Source organism: Colossoma macropomum, unplaced genomic scaffold (assembly GCF_904425465.1).
Source record: "Colossoma macropomum unplaced genomic scaffold, Colossoma_macropomum, whole genome shotgun sequence".
Classification (NCBI taxonomy): Eukaryota; Metazoa; Chordata; class Actinopteri; order Characiformes; family Serrasalmidae; genus Colossoma; species Colossoma macropomum.
Window position 1 is genome coordinate 17,687,222 of NW_023494786.1, and position 26,488 is coordinate 17,713,709.

The window sequence follows — 26,488 nt, forward strand, 5'->3', positions numbered from 1 at the left end:
TGATTTATGATGAAATACTGTTATTTTCACAGAGCCGCAGAAAAAGGCAGTCATTTAGAAAGAAATGCGCAACTAGGTTGTCAGACAGTATATACTTTTTTATATGCTAGTAGTTGGCACTAGTTCTCCCAGTAACCTCTTACTGCTGACTTATGAACCTTTCATTCAAACCTCGAAATTAAGTTAAAAATTAAGACTTCAAGCTCAAAGCAAATGATTTTTATGATAATTTTAGTTTGTGTTTCCCTTTGCCAGTGGTAACCCAAGCCAAGCTAAAGTGAGAAGGAGTAGGCTGGTGCAGGAAGGAGAGATATGAAATGTCAAGCGTCACCTCCCAGAGTAATTCAGCTCTTCTTAGCAGAACAGTGTGCTAAACTGTGATGCACTAGCAGTGCCACTACATTTTTTTTTCTGGGCTGTAGTGATGGGCAGGTCAGTCCTGCTTTCCATTCACCTTACTGTCCTCATCTAAAAGAACAGTGCTGCATCTTCAGTGTAGTCTGTGGCATTTTCGGCTGCTAAAATCTTTGAAGATATCACAGACCTGAGGCATCCAATATCCTGAAGAATCAAGTGTCCTTCAACTCCTCTGTAACCTGCAATGTTTGAAACTCATTAGTCCTTAAATGAGTTCATACTGCAGACACACGGGTAGAGGCCTGTGTAGATAAATGAATAAATGTGCAAATAAATGAATTCCCTGTTAATATGGCAACCGAGGCTCGATTTGAAGTAGAGTCAAGGGGATGCCATGACCTCGGACGCCTCGGATATAATTGCGATAAAATTCTGTGACATACCTTAAGATCGTTCTTCTAGACATTCTGTTTCATCTCTTTAAGGGATTTACTAAGTTATCTTGGATGTACTGGGAGTTCTTCATGCCAAACTAATGCATTACAGTTGGGAAAACATGCATGCATTAACGAAGCCTCTGCCACTTGTTACAGTAAGCAATTACACTTAAATATACAGACAAAAAAATCATTCAGAATTGACTTGTTTAGCTTATTTCTTCCTGTTACTGGTCATGTAGTCGTATATAATCATATAATACCATTTAAAGGACAAAATTTTTGTTTTCCCCTTAATCTTTGATCATAGTGTCTCATAATGAGCGGTGCTGAGAGAAAGACTGTTGTGTACCTCTGAAGCATCTTCAGTTTTGATGTCACTGTGCACTAAGGGGTGAGAAAAATATCACATTTCACCTCTTTCTCGCACCACCCTTACCTATCATTGATTTGCAAGGCTAAACTAACTCCCTAACGTCGTGCTTTCCTTTGAAATATGTCCCAAGGAAAATGTGTTCTGATTTCCAGTTCACATTTACTTTAAAGTTGCCATTCGCTGCTAAATCTCTGAGCTCAAGGAGCTAAACTCCTTGTTTCGTAACAGGTTGCTTAGGAGAAAGCTTTTCATTGGCAGTTTAGCACGGCCCTTCATGGGTCAAATGGATGTGAACAGAAAAAAAAAAAACTTTAATAGAGTGCTTTATGTTGGTTTTAATATTCCACCTCTAACATGAAATGACATTATCAGACTGTTTTGCATGGATGTGAAATTCCTGTTTTGCAGTGTGGTGGAAGATAGATCGTTTCTCACTGAGTTTGATGAGGAACACTGCTGTGAGAGGTAGCAGGGCCCCTTGCAGCACTGAGATGGGCAGAGCAGTGGAGAGGATTTAAAAGGTTTTGAAGAACTCTTGACGATTTGTTGGCAGCACCTTGAAGTCTTTATCCCAACAGAAGATTTCCAGGACCTCTCGTTCTGTACAGAGCTTTACGAAATCAAAAGTAGATGCCTCCCATTAACGGATCATCGAGAAATGCTCCAGCCTCTCTCTAGGTCTTTGACTTTGTTAGTTCAGCCACTTATTACAGAAATTAGGCAAATGCACAATTGACGTTGCTCAGATTCAAGTGTCTTGTTACCTTCTCCAAATCTGCCCTGCTTTAATGAACTGTTCACCTATTTTAGACTTGCTTGTACGTTTCTCCTCCCCCTCGCTCCCTCCCTCTGCTCTATTCTCCCAGCTTGTTGGGGATTAACCTAGTAGCTGAGGCAGATTGGAATGACTTGCAGCTCTCCACATGGTGTGTGTGTGTTTGTGTTATGTGTTTTTGTTTGTTTCAAGTCTCCTGGTTTGAGAGTGTCTATCTTAAGTTTGTGAGGGACACAAGTGTTGCGTGTTAGTCTTTTGAGGTTTGGCGGACGGTTGTAGCATCTAGTAAGTCTGGCTCTGACATCATCCACCACACAGACACACAAGGATGTGGTGATCAGCCAGCCGGCATTTTGCATACGTCCGAGAGGCAATGTTTGATCAGAGCAGTCAGACAGGCTAGAAATATTCTGTGGAATTAGAAACTGTAACTTTGCCTCAGCAAACGTTCTTGGAGCCTCACGGTGTGCATGTGTTTGTGCTAACGTAAGAGCTGGGAAAGTTGAGAATGATCACAGTCATTTCACCTGTCTGTCCTATACGGCTTCCTCTCCACCACGAACTTGAAAGGATGCTGAAAGAGGCTTGAACTGCTTTTGCCTTGGACTCCAGACCTGAACTCTTGGTTTCTCAGGTAGGACACATCCCAATATCATACCCAATAACATCTCTGGACAGATATGAAAAATCTAGTACACACTTTGAGCCTTTATTGAAACTTTGAAACTTAGCATCTGCCCAATCGTACGTTTCCCAAAACATCTAAACATACTTTTTAAAGTTCTTCAGCTTCCACTGTTAAAAAAACACTGTTCATTTGAGCTTTTTCCTTGAGCTTTTCAAACCTATAAATCCAGTAAATCAGTTTCCTAGAACTTTTTAATGTTTTCCAACTTCCACTGTCAAATAACCTACTTCCATAGTCAAAATAACCTACTGACCTTTAGTTATCTATTCACTGTGTGTGCTGTTTGACCATCACGTTACACATTAGATGCTATCATTTGTAAGCTTAAACAGCAGAACACTGTGAGACACCCCTAATCCCTTTCTTATGAAGTTAGAAGGGCAGAAAACGTCACTCTATTGTACAAAACAACACTTCTCACCAAGATAAGCCTAGGCTTAGAGCTGACATGGCAGGAAGTAACCATTTTTAAAATAGGGTTAGGAAGAGAGGCAAGAGAATAAGAAGAGAGGAAGAAAAAGAGCTGCGGAACTCTTAAACCTTCTCGTGTAACACAACAGGAGCTGCCACTGACAGTAATGCAAGAGATTAACTCTATCTCTTTCCATTCTGGCAGCCCTCAAGTCTCTTTTCCTCTTTTTTCCCTCTCCTCTCCATTCCTTCATGTCTTGTTCCCTTGATCTGTACCCCCTGCCCCGCTGGACAGACGTTGGAAAACTCACCCACATGTCACAAAGGTCAGAGATTAGTGACCATGCCAAATACGCTCCCAGGCTTTGCAGAGGCCATATTCATTAGCGTGTCAATGACATTAGATTATGTGTTATCACCCCTATTACTTCACCTTCTAGTCCAGGTTCCTGTGTCTCTTCTAAATTGAGTTAACACTGCAATATTTTGTATGTGGGAATGGCATTAGCACAGCAGGGACAGGACTCTGGGTTAAGTTTCTTTATCAACAAAGCATTACGTGTATACCTCACAATTCGGATGAAAAAAAGGAGAAAACATCAGAAAAATAATACAAAATTCTCAACAACTAAATATAATTTTTGTCAGTGTTGCCTTTATTACAGCTTTAATTGTTTTTGGGAAAAGCTGCTTCTGGTTTTTTAAAGAAATCTGCAGGAACATTTTTCCAAAACCGTAAAGCAGAAGCAGAGTATTTTCTGCTTCTCACAATCCAAATAATCCCAAACACTTTCCATCAGGTTGAGATCTGAACTCTGGGGTGGTCAGTCCATTGTTCCGAGAATACCAGCAGCTTCTTTCAGTCTTCTTTTTGTCTGTTTCCTTTTCTCAGTAACAGCATCTTGACAGTAACACATCCCTTCATCTTTTTTAAAATGAAAAGCAAAGGCGGAGGTTGGTTTTTTCCCTTTTTTCTTCATTTTGAGTGATTTAAGGTTTGGAGAAGTATTTACAGAAAAGATTTGGGTGACTATTGACTTCTAGTGTTAGTAAGATTAGCCACAAAGCTCCAGTTTAAAAATAAAGAAACAACATTTGGACAGCAACTGCATCGACTGATTGACTACGTCTGAGGTAAGTGGAGAACTGATCTACCACCCTCCCCCTTTAAAGGTGTCAGACTTTGTTCTGTGTGTGAAAGTGGATGGTAAATGTAGGTGATTGAAATAAAGGGTGCATTTGTTGGCCACATTTGAAGGATCCTACATAATGGAACATGCCTACGATCTTGGAACCTGATTTCTGGCCTTTGACCTTTTGAGTTTTATAAATTTGTCCACCCTCTACGCTGTGGATCACCCAGGTAAAAGCCCTGCTTAGCAATGCCAAGAAGTCACACTGCTGTATAGATTCACATGTATGGATACTAACCAGTACTTCCTGGCCAGTGCCTGAAAAATATGCAGTGAGGTTTTATGTGGAGGACGAATGTACATAACCTCCACCTTCTAGACCGACGACACTGATTTAAGATAACAGAACTAGAGACAAAAGAGGGAAATACACTCTAAAAAATGAAGGTGCCTTACAGGGTTCTTTGGAGCCGTGCCATAGAACTCCCTAGTGGATTGTTTTATACCTTAAAAAGCTCCACATAATGTTAAGGTTTTATATCAATTAGACATTTTCCTATAACTATGTTGAAGCCAAGAACCATTAAGGAACTTTTATTTTTAACAGTGTACCATAAAGGACAGGGTCCAAGGGTTTTAATAGTGATGTCCTTCAGTCCAGTGTGATTTGCTTCCTACGTACATTTGCAGTGCAGAGTAAAGCTCAGTAATCCTCCAGACTCACGGGGGAGTGTCTTTACTCCTTGGAGTGTTCGTGAGCCAGTGAGGGGTGTTCACTTCCCCGCTGATAAAAGCTATTTTTTTCCGTCTAGTGCAGTTTGTTTTTTGGGGGAAGTTCTTTGCTTTTGTTGGAGTGCATGTAATGCGGTCTCACATAAAGGCATAGGTTTGGTGTATATGTGCTGAATTTTCTTCTTTTCTTTCTTTCCTTTTCTCGGTGTCACTTAATTTATGATACATGAAATGTTGTTACGCTCAGTGTTTCTAGGAACAGTTCTCATCTAAGTTTATAACACATTAAGTAATCAAAAAAAGCATGCTGACCTCTGCTTACATTTTAGATTCAGCATTCCTTTAATAACAACAATATGTAAAACAACATATGAAGTATAAATTACTAATGTCATTATAAATTACTTAGCATAAATACATATATTGGTTATTATATTATTTTAACAATTGTAATTATATTTATATAATATTTTGCACATTAATGATATATTAAAAATATTAATAAATATATCAGTTTTGCATCACTTTATATTAATTATTATTTTATAGAGATGTTTCTCATGTTTGTTGAAAATAATATACTGTAATAATATATATATATATATATATATACACATGTGTGTGTGTGTGTATATATATATATATATATATTTGTGAAGTCAGATTTCTGTGAAATCTGAGGCATAAAACCATAAGTTTTATTTTTTATCTGTATAAAAATCCCCAGGGTACCTCACTCTTTGCGTCATAACAGGCAATGCCGAGAGTCTATAACGTCATAATAGGCAATGCCGAGAGTCTATAACGTCATAACAGCCAATGCCGAGAGTCTATAACGTCATAACAGCCAATGCCGAGAGTCTATAAATTCATAACAGGCAATGCAGAGAGTCTATAACGTCATAACGAGCAACGCTGACAGTCTATGTCATAATGAGCAACGATTACAGTGTATAACGTCATAATAAGCAACACTGAGGGCCTGTAATGATATGATGAGCAATACTGAGGGTCTATAACTTCATAATGAGCCATGTGATCAGACATTAATGTGACCACATGAATAAGAGTAGGTTTGTGATAGAGCAGAGTCAGACAGACTGTGCAGGATGGGACCGAAACAGATTTAAAAAAAAAAATATGAAAGTGAGTGAAGTAGTTTACATTCTTTGTCTTGGTAAGCAGGTATAACCAGCAGCGATTGGTTTAGACGGTAAACAGTTTCAGTTATCCTGCAGCATGCAGAGTAAAGATCTTTGCTAATGTTAATTCAACAATTTAGCAAGCTAGTTACATAAACTAGTAAGTTAGAGTGTAGTTTTTGCTATTGTTGGCTAGTCAGCATTAAGTAGTTTTTGCTGGAAACTTTTTGGAATTATTTATAATAAGTGAGTGATTTATGTCATTAAAAACCTCACAACTGTCAGTAAATAACTGTGTAGCTTAACATTAAAAATGCCCCCCTCCCACTGCCACATGTGAAATTACTTGCAAAGTACAAATTACAAAATTTAATATTTCTCTTAACTGCACTTAATTGTGAAGATGCAAATTGAATCCTAGTATCTGTGTAAGAGGCTGTGAATAAGTAGAGCATCTCTGTAGGATTTTTAACATCACTGGAGGTACTTATTTTTCAGTTTAGTATACTGTGAGGAAAAAAAAGGTTCTGTGCAGGTAAATGTTTTGTTTGTCAAGGTACAAACAATGTAAATGTACCCTCAAAAGTACAGCAATGGTTCTAAGGTCCAATTGTGTACCTTAAATGAGTTTTTCCCAGAGGAAAGGTATGTATTTGTACCTTTTCATAACCTAATGTTTTAAAACAGAACACTTTAATGGACATTTTTGTAATATGAGCACAGGCTGATATAGCACAAAAATTAGTCACATATGTAATTTTTTTTATAATACTTATTTTTGTATCTCCTTGCTTTAATAACCTTGGCAGTCCTGTCAGTAAAGACTGCATCAGTCTGTTTAGTTCATTTTGGCCCGCTCTGCCACAAACTGGGTGCACATTTTAGAGTTCACGTGTTGTCTATTTCAGTATGTCACCTGCTGTTCCAAATTGAGAATTGGGACTGAGGTCCGGTGATTTTGTTGGTCGATCTAACTGTCCCAGTGTTCCATCATGTCTATTGAACCAGTCACATACAGCCACACTATACTGTCCTGGAATGCGTGAATGTCAGTGTGGGGTTCAGCTCTGACAGGCAGCACCATAGTTAGTAGAAAAGTGGGCTAAAATGGACAGGACACGGTGTCTCAAGAAACTGTTATAATTTTTAAAGAAGAAATGATGCTTGCGACTATTTTTTTGTCTGAGGAGCTTATGCAAAGGGCCATTCTTTATTTTTCTGGTGTATATGTGAACTGTAGAAGGTGTTTCATCTGTACTTTTATTGTACTGAATCTTGTGCGCTGGTGCACTTTGAGTAAAAGATAACTTGCTTTCTCAATCCCTTTGTACTTTATTTGATGCTCTGCTTGCATAAAATCCACTGTGTATTTATCTCACTGTTTGCACACCAAACTTAACATGGCAATTTCCTTTGCCTTATAACTCGTGCAGTTTGAGAGGGGGTGTCTCTGTTTCTTTGTACACACTGAGGGACTGAGAGAAAGTAGAGAAAAGTCCGTAGTACATCACCTGGGCTCATAATGATGCGTTTACACAGCAGGGGCTGGAGCCAGGGAGCAGAGTGAGGGATCAATAAGGCAGGCAGGGAATGTAGAGAGAGAGAAAGAGAGAGAGAGAGCCGGGGTGTAGGGGGTGTGTCCTACAGTCTGGCTCTCAGGGACGGTGAGCAAGAGCCCGGCACAGACCCCCACAAACCTGCTCAACTGCTGCACGGTAGGGCTGCACTGTGCATGGCGTGTGTGTTTGTGTGAGCGTGGCTTGGCAACATTGGGCAACAGGCTTTGGCTTGTGTGTGCTTGCATGTTCCTGCATGTGTTGTGTTGAGATGCTTTCTGTAAAGTGACCTTGTTTGTTGAGGCTGTTTGTGGTAACTTCTGAATGTTGGGTCTTTCTGAGATAAAGTTTCTTTAGTTTTAAAAGTTGTGAAATTGTGTGTGCTTCCGTTCTCTTTAGGTTACAGTGTGCAGAAATGTTCTCTCCAGCATTAGGCAATGATTGTATCATTGTATCTTTATCATGGTCATTAGCAGGTCAGCCTGTTTTCTCGTACAAGTGTGAATGAGCCAGTGAGCAGCTTGCTGTGAGTCTACAGGGAGTTCCACTGCGAGTTTCTGTGCCTTATTATATCTCTAAAAAGTCCAATCCAAAGAAAGTGAGAAAGTGATTTTTGCAAAGAAAATCCTTCTGTGAAAAACAAAATTTAAAATACATCAATTGAACTAATTTCTTTCATTTAATTCCACTTCCTTTTCATTAATTCTAATTCATTCAGTTCTACTTTATTTCATTAATTGCATTTCTTTTTGTACTTTCTGAGACAAAACAATGTTATAAAGCCTAAAGACCAAGCTTACCTCTCAGACCTCTTCATATCATTGCGGCTAACTGTTCGTAAAAAAAAGAAAGAAAACTCCTTTTCTGATATCGCTCCACTGACCCTGCTGAACAAACTGGACCAATAGCTAGTTACAGTGTTAAATCCTGATGTACAGTCTAGTAGGCATCAGATTTGGCTGCTGACAGGTTCTTTTTGGCTCCAACGACAAAACCCAGGAACAGCTTCTAAATGCCAAAATAGCGTTTCCATCGGACTGATGAACACGTCTATAAATTGGTTCTCAGGGTAAATTAAATCGGTGCTCAGGGAGGAGACCGGCATTCTTTCCAAGCAGGAGGAAAAAACTTTACCGTCTCATTTGTATGTTCATGTTGCCTTTAACCTTCAGTATCACAGCACTCTTGTCCAGATGTGTTGAACCTCACAGGAACATCTGTGAAGACGGGCTTGCTTCAAAGTGGGATATTTATGAGGTTTAATTACGATGGGCATATGCAATAGTCCAGCTTTCTGGCTCTGCTTTGTGTCTTTGTAACGGCGCGGAACACTTTCCACCTTTACCACCTCAAATATTACCATAAAAAATAATTAATAGGAATTTAGCCAGAAGTGTTTTTGGTAGAGCAAAATTAATCACCAGGAATACATCATAAAAATTTAAGGGCAAAAGGAACATTGGAAGGCAAAACCTTCTTCCACTGGACTCTCATAAAAATTAAGACATAGCCTAACCTCTGTTACTAATGTGTCTGACATTTTTAGGGAGGAGGACAGAATCTTGGCTTTTGTTTTTGTTGGGTATTGATACTAGCTTTTCACTAATTACCTTTCCCCGAAAGGGACTTAACAGAAAAGGTGAAAAATCAGGAAACAATTGCTCTCCCTATTCCAGACTCTAATGAAGAGCAGCTTACAGTCAACATGCTTCACTGCTCTATTCTGTCTTTGGAAAACAGATAACAGTTATACCTCATTCTTTTAACTCTGTCTTTTAATATAAAAAACTTAACAAGTAATTTAATAATAATAATAATAATAATAATAATGGCGACTTAAAATCTGTGATAATGTTTTAAGTTGCATATATTTTTTCATGAGGAGTACTTACAGACCCCACTTTGTGTGTTGAAATATAATTTCTCAATTTCATACTTTGTCAGATAAATGGTTTTGAAATCATTACACCACTTGATTTCCCAGTATTTATAAATGAATCTTTTTTTTTTACTGAGAATACCAGGGAAAGCACTCATCAAGGCTTCAGAATTTATTTATCCAGCATAATTTCAGCCAGGGAAGTCTTTCTCATTCATATTTCACAACTCTAATTTACTTACGAGTTTTCTAGCATTTCCTTTACATTTTCTCACCTTCTCGAATCTTGCTGGTTCTTGTTTTTTCTTTGGGGTGAGGGAATGTGGTTTCAAGCAGATCTGATGAATTTCATGTTAATGTTTCGTCTGAAGGAAACACCAAGTAACATGATGTCTCGCATTTTAATTTCAGCAACAACAACAATGTCAAGGAAGAATAAAATAAGTAAATGTGTTCTGGCAGCTCCCTCAGGCACAATTTTGCTGGGGCCTGTGTGGATTTTGCTATGTCTTTTGCAGTTTTTAACCCCGTGTTGGAGGGGTCTGTTCCAGTCAGCATGGTTCTTGTTAGATCTAATTCGTTTGGACTCATTGCAGTAAAGCAAGTCACCGGCGGAGTGCATGTTTGCCGTGCAACCATGTGAACATAAAATCTGAATGTAAACGTCCTGCGGCGTCTCCTAAAATTTTTCTTTTTCTGTCCTGCAGCTGGGCTCCGGCTATTGTTCTACAGCAGCTTGTTGAAGCAGGGTAACAGTGCCAACTCCAGCTCCAGCTCCCTGCGCTCTCCCTTACGACCCTTAGCCAGGAAACTTCCATCCAATCGCAGCCCCTTTTTTTCCTGAGTGTGGGTCACCCCATGGGCGCCATATCAGTGACTGCCGGAGGACCTCCATCTCAGCCAGCGTCTCACCCCTAACCCTTACCCCCTTCTTCACCATGGAGATGAACCAGCTGGTGACGATGAACCGGGAGGACTGGGACAGCAAAGAAAAAGCTGAGGAGTCACAGGAGAATGGCCGGTTGGTGGCTGAGAAAAGCCAAAAAGTGAACCCAGGGACAGGACAGGTGTCTAACGGTTACCCCAGCACGTCCCCTCAGAGTCCCAGGGAGGGCACCGGGGCCGGAGGGGACAGACCTGGTGGCCCCGGGGGCTTCCGGACACTGGTGGTCCAGCAGACCAGCCTGGACCCACCCCGCGAGACCTGGAGCAAGAAAATGGATTTCCTCCTGTCGGTCATCGGTTACGCCGTAGACCTGGGCAACGTGTGGCGCTTCCCATACATCTGCTACCAGAATGGAGGAGGTGAGGTCAGGGAAAAAGGTGAAAGGTGTTTTGTCAATTTTAGATGCTAAGTAGTGCTGAGGCGAGGAGCAGCGGGCAGCACTCAAACACGTTACGGTTTCACATTTGACATTGCACCTGTTGTAATACAGAGCCCCAGTTGACAGAAAAAACATAAGACATGAAAAAAACACAAAGGCTTAATGGGTCCAACAACTTGTCAGAAAGATTTGTTTTTCTTCTCCGATACATGATCAATTGGATTCTGTGTGCTTAGAAAGAACAAACAGACAGTATGTTTGTTCAGGGAACTCCGCTCCACTCTCTCCGCTTTGTACTCCACTGCTCTTCTCCTCACACCAAACAGGCTTCGGCTTTCTTCCTTTTGAATCTCAAATAATAAAATCTTTGTAATTTCCTGTTCCACCATGCAAAGGGAGGAGGGGTAGTGAGAGATAGAGCAGCTTGGGACATCCTCGCTACTAGGAGCGCTATTAATTGTGGCTTTCATGAGAGGGACTTCAATCTCTTTCTTATTGTTTAATAACGTGGCTCGCAGCTACTCAATCAACCGATATCTTTGCGCTCACGTCAAAAAGCACACAAATAAAGCTCTAATCAAAGACTGGGGGTGGGCTTGTCTGAACTAGTGCAGCTTTTCTCCATCACTCTTTGCTTTGGCATGGCGAGATATACCAACATGTGTACATGTGCGTTTGGGTATTTTTGCGCTCAACTAGACAAGCCATGCTTTGTTTTTGTTCTTTAAAAAAACGGACATGTTGATACCAATATGATTAATGAAAGTGATGAAAGTTGGGGGGTTTTGCAGAAATTGCAGTGAATTGAAACTTTATCTCTGGTTTAAAGCTGTCTGCATGCCTGATTCTCTCATGCATTCCCTGTCCCGGTTCTCGCAGGGGCCTTCCTGCTTCCCTACCTGTTGATGGCTGTGTTTGGGGGGGTGCCGCTCTTCTACATGGAACTGGCACTGGGCCAGTTCCACCGCAGTGGCTGCATCTCCATCTGGAAGCACATCTGCCCCATCTTCAAGGGTAAGAGTGACTGCCCTCTGATTCACAAGGCAGACTTCTGATGGGGACATTCTAAAATGCTTAAAAGAACAGTTTGTCAAAATATCTAATTTGGACCATTTTCCCCGTTTTCAAATGTAGTTGATGGATTTGCCATATTTGGCAAGTTTGCTTCTTTAGTTTTGCACTGGATCTACGAGGCTATGATGTTGTTCTCATTTAGCAGCATACAAACTACATGACAGATTTACCTCAAAGCATGTTAAGTTGCTAGTAATCTCAAATAGACTTGCATGTGGTTTCTGACACTGTATGGTCTGTTGTCTATAAAATGGACGACACAAGTGAAAGCTATTTTGAGGTTGAAATTTGGACCATATTTGCTTTCCATTTTTGTACATAACACTATTTGAACACCAAACATGTCTAAGATTTGGGGTAAACTGTGTAAAATTGTGTTTTTACTGTGCGATTTCTTTAAGTTCATAGCTTAATGGGCTAAACAACAGCATAGGAACATTACATTTCTCTCACACCATGCTGGTAATAAATACCATCCTCTGCCAGAAAAATGATCTAGATATTTAAGCTATTCTGTTATAAATAATAGTATTTTTCTTTTTGATTAATACTACAATTTAGTAGGCTACATTAAGCCATGTAACACTTTTTTTTCCATTTGAAGCTAGAAAGGAAGGCAAGGGGTCGACAGGTCGCAGTAGGCCAACATGCACTGGACAGAAGGAGTTGAGAGTGGCGAGATAATGTTCTCTCTCTCACTTTCTCTCTCTCATTGACCCCTGTCCCAAAACTTTTGACCAGTGTCTACATGCCGCTTTGTTGATAGCCGTTGCGAGTTGGACCCTCTGTTATGGAAATTGTCACATTTCCCTCTCAAAATGCCAGCAGCTAAGGAACTTGGTTTGATGGACAAAATTCAACTTCTTCCTTAAATGCCATCAGACATCTCTGTCTGAAGTTGGAGGACGCTTGAAACAGAGCGAGGCATTTGCAGGGAGATGAGCTGCTTATTTCTTTTTTGCTATGTGTCTTTTGTTAGGCATAGGCTTTGCCATCTGCATTATTGCACTGTACATCGCCTTCTACTACAACACCATCATGGCCTGGGCTCTTTACTACCTCCTGTCCTCCTTCCACACCACGCTGCCCTGGACCACGTGCACCAATGCCTGGAACACGGCCAACTGCACCCACTACCTGTCCACCGACTTGAACGTCTCCTGGACCAACACCTCCATCTCACCTGCCGAGGAGTTCTATACGTAAGTGCATGTAAGTGCCAGGAGCCTAGAAATGGAGAGCAGAGAGAGAGGGAAGGAGGACTAGGGCAGTGTTGTCCAATCCTGGTCATGGTGTACTCCTGCCATACACACTGTAGCATTATCCTTGTTCTAACACCCATTATAACTTGTTAGCTGGTTAGCTGAATAGCTGGATTAGCTGAGTTGTGACAGAGGGGAATGAGACAGGATGAAACTGGCCACCACACTCACTGTTATCAGGATTGAACCTTCTAACTTCTAACATTTTTCAAGAGTAAATTACTTGTCTTTTCTGTGAATATTCCAAAAATAACAATATTCTAGGATGGAGAAACCAACAAATTATCATTGTTGAATAAACATAAAACTTTCTAGCTTTTGAACATGGCTCTTCTGAAGGCTTGAATGATTTGATCTACTCTCCATCATATTATTTAACATGGCACAACATTATTTTTAATGCTAAATAAGATGATGTGATGGGGTGGAAAGCAAAATTCAAGGATAAATTATTTGTTATAATGTTTATATTAAATGGATATATGTAATGTTAATGTGGAAACAATAAAATTATTTTTATTTATTGATATGTTAGATGGAACTTCAATGATCGTCTATAAGACGTAAAAATGTACATAATCTTTAAAAAAACTGAAACCCATACTGTGTTAATGATGAGCTGTAAATTAAGATATTAAAAAAAAAGCTCAGTCAGATTTTTATTTTATATATTGCACTGAATGTTGTGAACACTAACGGCACTCTTTTGATGGAATCACTGTTTTATGACAAAAGGTACCGATGCCAATACTGATATTCCGGTACCGCTTCCAGAAATGAGCGTGAGGTCCTTGCAGTGGCTATATTCACTAACTGCAGTGAACTACAGAGTAAACAAGAAGTGCTGACATCAGTAACATACATATGGAATATATTTTACAGCCAATTAGCAGTCTACATTTTGAACAAGCATGCTTATTGGTTCACTGGCACAGATAAGATTGAAGATTACTGTATTGAAATTTGGAAGTGAAATAATATTTTTCAGTACTCGTTAGTATTGAAGTAAATTGTTTGGTACCATATAATTATTACATTTTGGTACCTAGGGATGGGAACCACATTAACAATCATGTGTACATGTTTTACCATCATAAAGCCACTCATATAAAGAGACTGTTTTCTGATCTCTTTATCTCATGAAACACATTTTGACTGGGTTGTTTTTTAATTCACATCTGCTGCTTTAGGGGAGATTTGCAAGCTTTGCTGAGGTTTAGGCTTGTTTAAATGAGAGGGCCGAAGAACCCTTCTTGCTCTGTCTGCCGCTGGAATTTCCTGTTTTCCATATAAATCTGTTTCTTTTTGTGCTCTATCTGTGCGTCTGCTATGTGAGTTTAACCCCTTTTCCATCACCCCTTCATGCAGCACTCCAAGTCACCTTCAGCTTCAGTTTCCTTTTCTTTACTGATATGGAACAGTGTTGCCGTTTTGTCCCTTTGCCAGTGTCTACAGCTCTTTCATTCTGTCCTTACTGCCTTTCCATACTTACATACATCTTTCCCCCTCTCTCTCTGTCTTCTAGACGGCAGGTGTTGCAGGTGCACCTTTCCCCAGGTCTTCATCAGCTGGGTGCGGTGAGCTGGCAGCTGGCCCTCTGTCTGCTCTTCATCTTCACTGTTGTCTACTTCAGCATCTGGAAGGGGGTTAAGACCTCTGGCAAGGTGAGAAGGTAGCGAGAGCGATCTTTTTAGGTGGAGGTTAGAGCAAGGAAAACACTAACGTGCAGAACTGGGACTCAGAACCCCTAGTTGAAATCATAAGCTTGCTTTCTTTGCTCATTGCACTTCTTTCATGTGTACTTTGCTCTGACAGGTAGTGTGGGTGACAGCTACCTTCCCATACCTGGTACTGCTGATCCTGCTGGTGCGAGGTGCCACCCTGCCTGGAGCATGGAGGGGGGTGGTCTTCTATTTGCAGCCTGACTGGGAGAAGCTCCTGAGTACCACGGTGAGGGGAAAAAAAAATTTACTATGCGTCCTATTTCAGACACCATTTTCTCTTGTTCTGCTTTGGGTATTAGTGCTTAGGTATTTAGTTTATTATTATATAGTTGCAGAGCTTGGACCCCTAGTCATTGCCACTTGCTAACTTTATTTCTCTCCATCTGTTTTAGTTCTTAGTGGTTAGTTATTTAGTTATTTAGTTTATTTTAACATAGTTGCCATATGGTGCTTGGACCCCTTTGATTGCTACTTGCAACTATATTCGCTAACTTTATTCCTTTCTGTGGGTTTGTGCGTCAGGTTTGGATTGATGCAGCAGCCCAGATCTTCTTCTCTCTAGGCCCAGGCTTTGGTGTGCTCCTGGCCTTTGCCAGCTACAATCCTTTTCACAACAACTGCTATAAGTATGAGACTCTTAGCATTACATTTCTCAAACATGTGATCACAGCTACTGCTGAGTTATGCTATCACACAACACTCCTAAATTTGAAATTTAGTTGATCTTTCACTACAGGTTACATACATTGAATTTTATTGCTAGTTAAGTTCATTTAACTGTCTACATATCAACATGATACTGCATTAATTAACACATTTTAATTTACTAATTAACATTTATGTTTCATTAATCTTAATTTTAATTGATTAATTATAAGCATGCAGTACTTTGCAAAAGTCAGAGGCCGCACTTTCATTTGTTAAATTTACAGTCAAACTGGCAATTAAGTATATGATATTCATTTTTTCATTATCAGGAAAAGAACAGAAAACATATATTTAATAGAAAATTAAGTAAATAAAATCTATCAGTATTTTCTAAGGAGATTGGATATATGATAATCCACTTGCATAGAAAAGGGAAAAGACAAAGGAAAATCCTAGAAAAAACAGGAGTTTCCAAAATAGAAGTTCAAAAAAGTTAAAAACTGCAGAGAAGATGGGGCTTCTAACAACAGTGAAAGGCCTGGTAGACCACCAAAAGTGATACCATCAAATAAAAAGACCTTAAGGCTTTCATCTTTGAGAGACGGGAGAAAATCTAGCTCTGAAGAAACTGTGAGAAGAAAATGTTATGGGTCTGGAAGGATTTGTAGCTGTCAAGAAATTGTTACTGAGAAAAGGAAATAGACAAAAGAAGAAATTTTGCACTACAACACTAAAACTGGACCTGGATGTAAAGTAAGGTTTTATAGATTGATAAGTTTAAAATTGTAATTGAGAATACTTGGATCATGAGAAGCAACTTCTAAGACAGAACTCTGGTGTAAATGTATTGGAAGCTGTAATTAAGACACTAAATTGAATTAGATTAAGCTGTAAATAAGACACTAAAAATTACCTTTATGTTCTTAATGGCCTTTTTGACTGAAAGTCAAATAAATAAAAGGGTGGCCTGAGTCATTTGGATAAAACTGTATGTTTTAACTGAATCTTGTTTTTCCGTCTACCTCTTTGTCTCAGAGATGCCTTGGTGACGAGCTCAGTGAACTGTCTGACCAGCTTTGTCTCAGGCTTTGTGATCTTCACTGTGCTGGGCTACATGGCTGAGATGCGGCAGCAGGGAGTGGAGACAGTAGCTAAGGATGCTGGTGAGAACCGTAACATCTCTGTCATATGAAAACCACAAACCTCTTTTCAAATCTTAACATCTGTTAATGTAACAAGATTTTATTAGAAGTGACATTGGACCATTTCCATTGGTCTGTTCATAACAAACTATTCACACAATGTAAAGTTGAACTGACTTAACACACACACACACAGTCTAGTTCTGCCATGGTTCTGCCATATTGCGTTATTATTTTTAATTTGGCATTTTCTTAACTATTTTCTTGAAAGCTGAATACTAATCTTTACACCAAATACTTTGCCGACTGTGCAATTTATGACAGTGTCTCTGTGTGACAGAATACAAGAAAGGATGTCTATGCATTTGCACTCTGTGAATTGAGAGCTACTGCACAAATAAAGACAAATTCCTTTTTTGTGCAAACATACTTGGCCAGTAAAACTTGTTTCTGAGTAAGAATTCGGCACGAAAGCTTATCGATGCGTTACATTTTGGTTAAGTTCTTCATCAAATCTGTCTTTATAGGCCCCAGCCTACTGTTCATCATCTACGCTGAGGCCATTGCTAACATGCCCGCTGCAACTTTCTTCGCCATCATCTTCTTCCTCATGATCATCATGCTGGGATTGGACAGCACGGTCAGTTTCTCTCACAGTCTCTCTCTTTTCTGACACACTTGCTAATGAACCCAGCTCTTTTAACCCAGCTTAATAAAAGTGCGTGGAGCACTAAGCATGTTTCTTCTTACTGTTTAGCTTATCAGTTAAGAGCACAGTGGGCGGTATTGTGAGCCAGAGTCCTTTTATTCAAACACATTGCTGTTCTTGTGCTCTTAGTCATTCAGCTGTCAGTGATGTGCCCCTCGTAGATGCCTCTTTCCTTTAGCATCCTATTCAACCTCTCATACAGTTCCTATGGTAAACAGCCGGAACGACAGCATGTGCTTATCACGACGTGCTAATGAGATTATGGGTAGGTCTGGTTTTTGTTCCAGCTCGCTGCTTGGCCTTGTCAGAATGCACTAAGCTGTGTCTGTATATGTAGAGGTTATATTTAAGCACAATGCAGCATCTGTATTGTGTAATTGGCTTTATCCCATTTTATCAGCAGCTCCTTTAATATCTCCTCTTTTGGGGTTGTGGTCTGCAGTTTGCTGGGCTGGAAGGAGTGATCACTGCCATGTTAGACGAGTTCCCCCACCTACTGGCCCGGAGGAGGGAGTGGTTTGTGCTGGGTCTGGTGTGTGTCTGCTACCTGGGAGCTCTGTCCACGCTCACCTATGTGAGTCCTGTGCACTGAATTAACAATAGGAAATGGAAAAAGTCAGTAGAGATAATGCTAAAGCTAGTCAGTAAAGCTAATGTTGCTAACAGCTGTCAATTCTTATTTTACAAAATTACATTATAATAATTGGTAGCTACTAGCTTCCACTCACTGTTAGACACATTAACTTCACTGGTCAAGCATGTAAAGCCATACATGAGACAAAAAAACTAATTGCATGATGTAATATGTTACTAATTGCATAATGCAACATTTTTAATGATTTTTCTTTACAATAAACAGGAGTCTTAAAGACCCAGGGAACCTAAATTTCTGCTTTCTTTCTGATTAGGTTAATCTGTTCTTGCAGGCAAACAAGTATACCCTTTGAACAATGCTCCAATGACCAAAAATGACCAACATATTTCTCTCCTCTCAATGTCTTAATCTTGGGTAACGCTTCCATAAGCATTCCCCTTTCCAATCACCAATCAAGGCTGACATCTCTTGCCCCGCCCACACAAAACAGTTTCAGAGTCAGAGAAACTTGGCAAGTTAGACCACCTGTCTGCAGCTGCCTGTCGACCATTCATTCATTTATCCATACATTGTTTGTTCGTCCATTCCTTCGTTTACGCATTGCTTCATCCATCCATTTGTTCATTCGTTTCATCCGTTCATCTACACATCTGTCCAACCGTGTCTTCTTTCATCCAGTTCCCATCACATAAAAGCTGGATACTGATTTAGTTCTGGATAAGTGGCAGAGCAGGCTAGGAGTGTTGGACAGAGAGCTGTCAATCAAGCTACTCATTAGCCACGCCAACACAGTTCTCACATAGATCTGATCAGCGGTTTTTAAGCCATTTTTATCATATTTACATTTTTATCTTACATTTTTCATTCAACCTTTGCTGGATGTTCCATATAACACTCAAGTTTAGTATCATACATTTAAACATTTTTAATATTTTACTCTGTTCCCTGGGACTTTAAGCCATCATTTGAAGTTTTCAGTGTGCACCCACCCTGCTGATATTGATATGATTTTGCTGTAGGGAGGGGCATTTGTGGTAAAGCTGTTTGAGGAGTATGCAACGGGCCCTGCTGTCATCACTGTAGTCTTCCTGGAGGTCATTGCTGTCTCCTGGTTTTATGGTAAATGCTAAAGCAATAACCAAGCCATCTAGCTATCTCCCTGTCTTTCTTTAGTATATTGTGTGGCCTCATTCTGTCTGTGTGTGTGCAGGGACGAAACGTTTCTGCAATGATGTGCAGTTGATGCTTGGCTTCTCCCCCGGCCTGTTCTGGAGGGTGTGCTGGGTGGCCATCTGCCCCTGCTTCCTTCTGGTCAGTCTCTCCATCACACCAAACTCAAGGGAAACCGCCTAAATAGACTCATGTTACTGAATGAACTGTGGCCACTTGCATGAGCAGCTTAAATTAAATGCTTAAGGGATCATTTTAAAGCTGTAGCTGCACTGACACAAGTTTAGAGGATAAACCTAAGTGAGTAAAGTCGAGTGGCTGGTGTTGGAGTGACAGAAAGACAGAATATAACCTGTTCTGTGGTGTGGTGAGGTAAAAGTACTGCATGCTGGGTAGTGGGTGGAAGGGGCAAGGTTTGGAAACTAGGAGACTAGGCGGTGTTTACAAATTGCACAAGAATCCATATTTAAATCTTCACATTCTGAATGAGTGTTAAGGTTTATGGATGCTGCTGTCACATTTTCAGTTTCCTGGGCATAACAATAATACACAAAGATATTTAACAATTTATTATTCAACAGAGATTCTTTTTATGGCTTAAATTATGACTTTGGGGGAACTTTAAGGCCAAAATTCACTTAAGCAGTTGTACGCAAACAACCACTAGTTCTTTAGACACTACAAAATGGTCAAATCTAAGGAGATTTAGAAGGGATGAAAAAACAACATTGTGGTCAGAGAGTGGTGGAACACTAATGGCACAGTTTCCTGGAAATGGATTAAGACTAGTTTTGGACTAGAATTTGGATTCAGCAATGCCAGTGACTGAATCAACATTGGAAATGATTATAAGTCTAGACTTAAGCTTATTCTGAGTGTGGGAAACTGACCCAGCCCTCTTAAAACCAAAGATGCTAAATGAGTTCTTTGGAAAAGAACCACTTTTGGTTTCCTTAAGAACCTCTCAATGACGTGTTCTTTAAAGAAAAAAAACAACCGTTTTGGCACCTTTACTTCTAGGAGTGTGCACATCATATGACATCTTTTCCAAAGAACTGGTAGAACAGCTTTTCTGTTTGCGACTGAATAACTGATATGTCATTTGTTGGTAGTTCATCATTGGCAGTTTCCTGGCCTTCCCTCCTGAGGTGAGGCTGTTCGACTATGTGTACCCGTTCTGGACCACTGTTCTGGGCTATTGCATTGGGGTCTCCTCTTTCATCTGTGTGCCTTCCTACATGGTCTACCACCTGCTCACCACCAAAGGGACCTTCAAACAGGTAAGCCAGAGCCAGAACTGGAGACAACAGCTCCTAATCCCATCTGTCACTGTTCACAAGCAGCGCATGTGAGACAAATAAGAGGCGCAAGTAAATTAGATAAACACACTCAGCACAGACACTCTCGTGGCTTTGGTCACGTTATCAGCTTTGGCTGCGTGAGACATGGAGGCAGACGTCAGCGTGGTCCAGATGCCGCCATCGTCCTGCTTCTCGTCTGGCCGGCTTTGATGAAGCTGTCAGCCGGGGACAGGCGGCCGTGTGTTTGCATCTGCATTAAACACACAATGGTGCTGAGGGCGCGTGTCAGCCGGGGTGTGTGTTCTGTGTTAGAGATGTTTACCAGGCGGTGAGGACAGACACTCTCAGTTTGCCGCGAGGTCAGCGAGTAGCGACGTAACTGATGCGGCTCAGTGAACACTGGAGATGCAAGCTTACATGGTGGGCTCCTCACGGTCAGTCTACACCAGTGGTCTTTTATAGAGGGCAAAACCTCAATCTCGTCCTCATCTCAAGACATTTTATCATTAAATGAAACCTATTCACTTTTTCTAACATCTCATCTCAGTGTTTGTAGTGAGCTGCCATGAGTATTTGGTAAGAGTTTGCGGACATAATCATTAAACTAAACATAATTAGTTTTTATGAGCCTACATTGCTAATGTTTAAGTCTGCATTTTTAACCTTTTTTATATGACATTGAAAAAACTTACAGTGGAAATTAAGATTTCTTCATAGTGGTTGGCCTAAAGGCTTGTTGCTTTTACTTTGTACTATGAACTGTTGATTAAGGCAACTTATCTAACTAGGCTAACTTAGTGATTGTTTAATAGCTATGCTAAAGTTCAGCTTTGAGCTGAGCACATCCAATAATTACCAATAAGTATGGATGCACAGTGGTACTGGCGTCAGACAGACTTGATGATATATTTACTGTACTCTGGAAGAGCAGAATGTGCTGAAATGCTAATATTGTATTCATTATGCTGCATTTGTAACCCCATAATAATAAATGTTACATTCTCCATGGTACTAATCCAAGTGGGTCTAATTCCACTTTCTACATTTTATAAATGTTTATGGATTGGTATCAGCATGGGCAGATATATTAAGATATATCATATCCAAATATTGGATATTGACATTGTCCCAGAATTCCCTTATTGATAAAAGAACATACAGTACTGTGCAGCCATGAAAGCTGTTTAAAACAGTTTATCACAGCAGTGTATTTTTGCCTTTTTACCAACAGAATAAATAGAAATAAACATCAATACAATAAAATAAAAAGAAATAAGTTTTTAAAAAGTTCTTAATTAGAAGAACAGATGTTTAGTTCCTGACCTCTCAGAGCACTGCAGTTGTTGCATGGAGTCCATGAAATTCCATCAGCAGCACCTCATTTATTATTATAGTATTGATTAACCAAACTTGGTATTGATATTATGCCCTGCGATTGACTGGTGACCTGTCCAGGGTGAATCCTGCCTTCCGCCCAATGACAGCTGGGATAGGCCCCAGCTGGGCCCCGAAGGATAAGCGTTTTAGATGATGTGTGTGTGTGTGGTATTGATATTAACTGTAAATACTGGACTTCCTCAAAGAGAGATTTGGAAATGGTTAAGCTAACACATTCACACACATAAAATCTCACTGTATTATTATATTATTTGTTTATTTGTGCTTATTGAAACAAATAAATGCTGCCCAAATAAATAGCTTTACATATAATTTTAAATAAATGTCTTTTGCCCAGCACTGTTAGTGACAAGTGAATGCGCAGTAGCACAGCACTGTAGCACACCACATCAATCCACTAAAACATATAAGAATGTGCTGCAACAGTTAACCTTCAACACTGAATCCCATAAATCCTCCAAACTCAAAAAGTTTGGTTTTAAAGCTTCTTTTGCTTAGTTGTTAAGTGACTCTCCCTTGGCTAGCATTATCCTACTTTGGCTGAAAAATAGCTAGTTAGAGTTTTTTCTCTACAGTCTCCACAAACAAACTAAAGTTTGTTGACCATGCTGAACCCATGGAGAAGAAATAATGTAGTGCAGAGAGCTGTTTGAGTTTTATTGCACGGTGACTCAGACCTTACAGAATGCACCCTTACAAATTGTACTCATAATGATTTGCACTTGTCTTCCACCCATTCTCAAGGAAATAAACGTGGGAGCTTGTGGAGATTTCTCTGATTGTCCTGATTACGCTGCGCTCTCAGCATTATAACTTCAGTGCAGCTAAACTTAAGATTTTTGAGAGCAACATTCTGAGAACCTGTGAACTCAGCAGCAGCAACATTCCACCTCAGCATTGCAAAATGCTTCTTGGTGAATTATGGCATTCCTGGTAAATTGATAAACTTTCTGTCCCATCCTTTTGCCCCATCTCTATCTGACTCCAAAACCTGCAGTCTGCAGAGTGTGTACTAGGCATGGCTGTGGTTATTTGTTAATGTGAATATCTGTTTAGTTTGGAATAAAAAAATTGAAATAAATTGTGTATTAACTTATACATTTTAGATGGTTTAAGTAATTTTCGACTGAACATAGAACTGCAGACAACGCAGAGAATGCAGCTTGCATTGTGTCTTATATTAAAGGACCCATAGCCCATTTTCTTTGCTTTTTATTTCTTCCCTGAGGTCAACTTGATGTTATGTACCAAAAAGGGCTGCTTTGCATCTTACTTTCCATATGTGGACTGTATGGAGGGGGAGTAAATATTAATTTAAATGTGGTTTTTACAATGAAATAAATGGTACCATTACACTCTTTTATTTCAAAGAAATGAAGAAAATTCAGTGTTCCATGGTATGACCCCTTAAGCAAAATAACAACCTCTAAGTGGAACTAGCCTATATTCTAGCCTATATATGGACAAAGTTTAAATAAAAATATGATACATTTCAGTGTTTCCCATTCGTAGGCTATACTTAAACGGCCCTCCAAAGCACATTGACAGCCACCCAAGTATATTTTGACCCATTTAGCAATTTCCAGTTGCTGTTTTGTCAGTTACAAACCATGAATGCCTTGTTTGCATATCCAATTAGGTAAAAGAAATACTGAGATGAGTTTGGATTTTTGCATATACAGTGGCCAAATTGTTAAACAATGTCAAGGTGGATGGTGGGTTCAAACAACTGGTTAGAAGTGGACGTATTCCAAATACATCCAAGACAAACTGTTGTGTAAAAATAAAATATATATAAAATAAAAATATGTATTATAGGCATTTTAAGTGATATCACTAACAACATTAATCCAAATGGGGTGGAAAGATGATGGCAGTTTTATTAAGGGTATGATTTTTGTCAGTTTTTAATGGGGGGGTGGAGGGTGGGGTGGGGATTGCACCCCCTTGCATCCCTCTACATGCCTAGTGTGTACTCATTGTTTCCACCCCTCAGCGCCTGTTGAAGAGCATCACTCCTGAGCCGGCGGGCAGCGGAGGCCCGCACAGGGACATCATCATCACTAATGCCGTGTGACCGATGTCGGGGACCCCTCGCCCTCTGCTGGACATGTAGCACAAACACAGAAGTGGAGACACTCCCTCCCCCCTCCACTCACACCCCTCTTCACCTGCCAAAGGAGTCTCCACCCGTACTGCGGCTGGGCTGGGCCTTCACTTAGAGCGACCCAGCGGCTTTATTTCTGACCAATCCTAAATGTGGCAGTGTTCGTTGTTCATGTGAGTTGGTAGCACAAAATGTCCTGATTGGTTTTTGTCACCATTTTGGTCCATAATAAGGCATAGTTATGTTTGTGACACTATTTAACATCGATTACACTCGAGTAGTAAAATAAAAAACATGTACAGTACAGTAAACAGTATTTCACTTTGCATTTTCAAATAGCTAATTATCCAAGAATATGTAGATTTCACCAAAATTAACATTTCAGTTGAATATACATTTGACGTTTCAGGTAGCTATTACCTTTATAAATGTTTATGAAGCCAAAAATTGTTTAATATCACATTTATTGCTGTTACAGGAATATCTAAATGCAACCTCAGAGCTGCATATGGTTTGGGTTTAGAACACCTCAGAGAGAGAGAGAGAGAGAGAGAGAGAGAGATAGCACTTTTAAGCATAAGCTTAAAAGAATAGTTGTAGTGCCTGATGTGGTTTGATTTATTGCACAGGTAAGAGTGAGTTTGCGTGCAAGTTCGTGTACATGTGTCTGTTTAACAGGCACCTCTGTGGAATGGTCATTGTGGGTCATTGTGGGGAGTGTCAGTGCTGCGCTTCTGGAACGTAGAGCTCACTCCAATCAGATCTAACTGAGATGGCGAGGTATAATGTAATGTTACAGTTCAACATCCTATATATTTACATCACACTTATTTCTGACCTTTTGTGAAGTTACATTTATGTAATGCATTGTCTCAGTTATGAAACTAGACATCAGTTTCTCAGCCTCCCTGCTGTCACCTGTAGGCTTTGTTTTTCATATTATATGTGAATGACACAGTAGCAGAAACCAAATACTAGTGTGCTTGTTCCAAATGGTCCAACTTTCCTCATTTTTTTAGTTGTTCATGGAAAAAAACAACTAGCTCTGACTGAACGTACACGTATGTACATATCTGTTTTGTGAGTCTGTTCGTGCGTTCCTGTTCTGTGACAACCTGTCAACTTCTCTGAGTGGGCGTATACGGGAGTGTGAGTGTCTGTCGGTTTTCTGAAGTGTGTGCGAGTGAGCGTGAGCTATACGTGGAAGTAGAGAAGCCAAAAGCCATGGTTAGTCCTGTCAGTGTGTGTGTGCATGCATGCAGACATGAATGTATACTGTGATGTGGTGTGTGCCTCGGACTAGTCCTCTCTTCAGAATTCAAGCTCTATCAAATTAACAAAGATCTCCTATTGTACTTTATAAAGTCTCTCTATGATCTATGTATGTCGATGAGACTGTTATAAGAAACCATATAGAATAAAGATATATATGAATTATTAGAAAAATAAAATAAAAGTATATGTATTAATAATGGATGTGTTTCATTCATCTTGTTCATTCTTGTATCATTTATTGGCCTGCACTGATATTAAAAAGGAGCTCCACTGTTTTTTTTCAACATTTCTGCTTAATTCTGTCATCATTGATGTGAAGTGGTTCATTGCAGAGAAACTTACAGACTCTGATTTCGTTACAGTGGTGGTGATAGGAACCAGGGGTTGTAATATTGACATTTTATGTATTAAATGACCAGTTAACTTACATGTGTCTTCTGAGGTTTATATGGAATGTTGATAAATTGGTAAAATATATGGTAAAATATGGTAAAATGATGATAAATCAGAAACAACTATGTTTTCTTCAGGTACTATTTTGCTTTACAACACCCTGCACATATCTTATTACCATGAAAGTATTAAAAAAAAAATTATTATTATTTAGTATTTTATTGGTTGTCTCAAAACTAACATAAAACAATGTCTTAGGCATCTGGGTGAGTGGAACAGTTTCTTGTGATAACTTTGTGAGAGGCAGCTTTTAGAGGCATTTAACACACATGCCTGGTTCCCATCACCACCACTGTCAACAATTCTGATTGGTAAGTTGCTCTAGAACAGAGCATTTCACATCAAAGCACTCTAAATTACTTTTATCTTTGTAGCAATTTTGAAAAATAGGTGGAATCCTCCTTTAACTCAACAGTATAGACGGCTATACTTTGTAACTATTTAATGAATCTTATGCTACAAGTCATAATATCACACTTTGACTTTTCACACAAGTGAATTAAAAAACTGAACTGTGGTCAGTTTAAAAGTGATAAACAAATAAACTAGCTCCTACATGGTAACTTTGCCCCAAATCTTAGTTATTCCTTCCTTAATATTTCTGCACATCTATTTTACTGAATTAAGTAAGCATCATAAACTGGTGTTAAGAAATGGACACATTCTTGGCTGTTTCTAACAATGAGACCAGAGAATCTGAGTAATCTTTATGGCCTGAATTCACCTTTCAGTTCAGTTCAGTTCCATTTTGTTTGTGTAGAGCTTTTAAAAGCTTTGAAAAGCATTTTTGAAAGTTCTGACCCTGTCATAAAGCAACTT

The 26,488-nt window shown here is 39.6% G+C and overlaps 1 protein-coding gene across 1 annotated transcript; it reads left to right on the forward strand.

Moving 5' to 3' along the window:
* Positions 1–7,181: 7,181 nt before the first annotated feature.
* On the forward strand, positions 7,182–25,415 carry slc6a4a (solute carrier family 6 member 4a). Its single transcript, XM_036562867.1, has 14 exons — positions 7,182–7,766; positions 10,194–10,791; positions 11,691–11,825; positions 12,865–13,087; positions 14,673–14,811; positions 14,963–15,097; positions 15,394–15,497; positions 16,555–16,682; positions 17,189–17,301; positions 17,813–17,944; positions 18,985–19,084; positions 19,176–19,276; positions 20,248–20,415; positions 23,831–25,415. The coding sequence occupies exons 2-14, from the start codon at positions 10,425–10,427 to the stop codon at positions 23,909–23,911; spliced, it is 1,926 nt and encodes a 641-aa protein (XP_036418760.1). The 5' UTR covers positions 7,182–7,766; positions 10,194–10,424; the 3' UTR covers positions 23,912–25,415.
* Positions 25,416–26,488: the final 1,073 nt, after the last annotated feature.